At 30.7% G+C, this 2,327-nt stretch overlaps 1 protein-coding gene across 2 annotated transcripts in view; it reads right to left on the bottom strand.

Moving 5' to 3' along the window:
• Positions 1-657: 657 nt before the first annotated feature.
• Positions 658-2,327, bottom strand: part of FGF7 (fibroblast growth factor 7) — a 30,382-nt gene continuing 28,712 nt past the window's right edge. Inside the window, exons 3-4 of one of the 2 annotated variants that reach the window (XM_010286847.1) lie at positions 1,813-1,916; positions 658-1,413 (exon numbers count right to left, since the gene is read on the bottom strand). In XM_010286847.1, coding sequence (XP_010285149.1) covers positions 1,219-1,413; positions 1,813-1,916 — 299 coding nt within the window. In that variant the 3' untranslated portion in view covers positions 658-1,218. The remainder of the gene's footprint in view (positions 1,414-1,812; positions 1,917-2,327) is intronic. The other variant, XM_010286846.1, reaches the window with a different exon arrangement.

Here is a 2,327-nt window from a genome sequence, read left to right as displayed (position 1 = left end):
TGGAACTGTAACCTTCTTTTACCTGGTGTAACTCTGTGCATGCCATTAAATTCAATTCACAAGAGCATGTGGCAAAGATTTTTTACATTTTTGCATTGTTTCTTTTGAGATGTCCATTGTGCGATTTGCTGCAGGCTGTCATTTTTGTCTGCCATCCAATGTATGTTGGCAAGAGAGCTGTGTACTAGTCTTTGTGTCTGGTCACAGAAAAAAATTCATGCATCTCAGCCAGACCATTTTGTTATTCCTTTAGAATTAAGAGCATATGAAACAGATGCAGCTTAATAAGTATTTTTTTTTATAAATAACATTTAAATAACTTAGAACAATCAAGTTCAAATACAACTTAAAATAAAGTTTAATGCTGTAACAACAGAAAAAGCATGTATAAGGATGGAAAAACAATATTGAAAGCTGTATGCCCTAACAGGAATTATACAAAAGATAGGATATGTTACATAAAAAACCTTAATATGTCTGAATTTTTGCTTCATCGTTATATAAAATGTTAATTTGTGAAAAGTGAGATGAAGTACATTATTTATTCCTATTCTTATTTTACATACACTATTTGAAACATCTTTTAGAGCAGCATTAGGTATTTGTTTCTTTAATAGATAGGAACATTTTGTAGTAGAGTAAACTTAATTTTCCCAAACTAACTCTTTTATCTGAATACAACAATAAACATTTACAAGATTATATATTTTTTTTCTGATCATATAGTTTATGTATAGGATATCAGTTTCTTGGGGGAGTATTTAAAATACTGCTCAGCCTCCACACTTACTATTGACTTGATAATCTGACAACTCATTCCAGCAGCCTTAAAGTCTGACATATTTTACACAACATTATCATCTGCTTATTATTATTATAGCAGCCATATTTAAGAAGCAGATAGGTTTTTTTAAATAAAATATTATCAGATAATCAAGTCATGACTTATTCTTCAGGGTAAATTAATTTAAGAAACTACCCAGTTACAATGACTAAGATAACGATTGTACAACTCTTTAGAATTTTTTACAACTTTTAGTTAGTAAATCTGGTTTTGTGTATATTTTCAAATCTTTTTCATGTAGTCTCTTAAAAATAAACATAAATGCGCAAGTCCAGCTTGTTCAGTTTCTCAGTAGTATTCCAGCCTCTCTTGGTATCTTGTCGTCTTAAAAATAATCTTCCTGCTGGAACTAGTTCTTTATAGATTATTTGTGACTAAGATATTGCCAGAGGAAGAAAGTGGGATGCTCTATGTTCTTTCTTTGTTTTTTTACCTTTCATAGGGACCCCTTTGTGGTTTAATGTAACAAACATCTCCTTTCCTTTGTGTGTCCATTTTGCAGAAGCGTATGTATTATAATGGTTTTCTTCAATCAGTTCTATGAAGTTGCAGTCCTCATTGCATACTTTCTGTTGAGAGTAAATAATAAAATAGAGTAAAATAAGTGTAAGTGTTTTTTTAAATACTTAGATTAGGGAAGATGGGAGAAGAATATGCATTATAAACCCCACATATTATTAATATTTTTAATAAATAAATTTGTCTTCTGAAATCAGAGTATTGAATATTTTAGCTTTGTCTATTCGCCCTTAGTATTTCATATTTTAAAAGAAGTATCTAAGCTCTAATCACTGAATTTATTAAATGGACATAAAAACCTAGTATGGGATGTATGGGATAAGTACAGGATACCTTTTAATTTGTTAGGAATCTATTTTATACAAATGATACAGATGCTACACCTAAAAATACATATCTTTATTGTTGTATGTGATGATTGTACATAAAAGAGAAGTTTGCATCCATACCTTTCCATAGAGTCTTCCTGACTTGTTCATTGCCAGGAAGTATTCACTTTCCACTCCTTTGATTGCCACTATTCCAACTGCCACTGTTCGTATTTCTAGAATACCTGCAAAGGCACACAGTAAGGGAGGTAAAATGGTTGGTTGTTCTCCTGTCAACTTAGATGGTTTAGTTAAACTAATATTCTGTATTTCTTCTGTGTTTATTGAAAATGTGCAGCAATCGTTGTTAGAAAACAGAAAAATTATGTATTATTCATGGGAAGAAAGGGCTAGACATTAAAAATTGCCTGTATGTGATCATGTCTGCACACAGCCACTTAAAAATTATATGGTGATAATTTTTAAGTATATACTGAAGTCACGATGTTAGTATAAATAATTTTTCTATTTTCAGAGAATCAGCATGTCTTAGAATTTATCAAGCTCAGAGTTTAATTTGGAAGAATTATATACATAGCCATCAAGGTTCACAGAATTTGTGTAAAGCCTTTATTTTGAAGACCTGTGTAGCAGTA

This window comes from Phaethon lepturus, unplaced genomic scaffold (genome assembly GCF_000687285.1).
Source record: "Phaethon lepturus isolate BGI_N335 unplaced genomic scaffold, ASM68728v1 scaffold15815, whole genome shotgun sequence".
Taxonomy (NCBI): domain Eukaryota; kingdom Metazoa; phylum Chordata; class Aves; order Phaethontiformes; family Phaethontidae; genus Phaethon; species Phaethon lepturus.
Note: the sequence above shows the minus strand (reverse complement) of the source record. Positions and strands in the feature narration are given on the sequence as shown.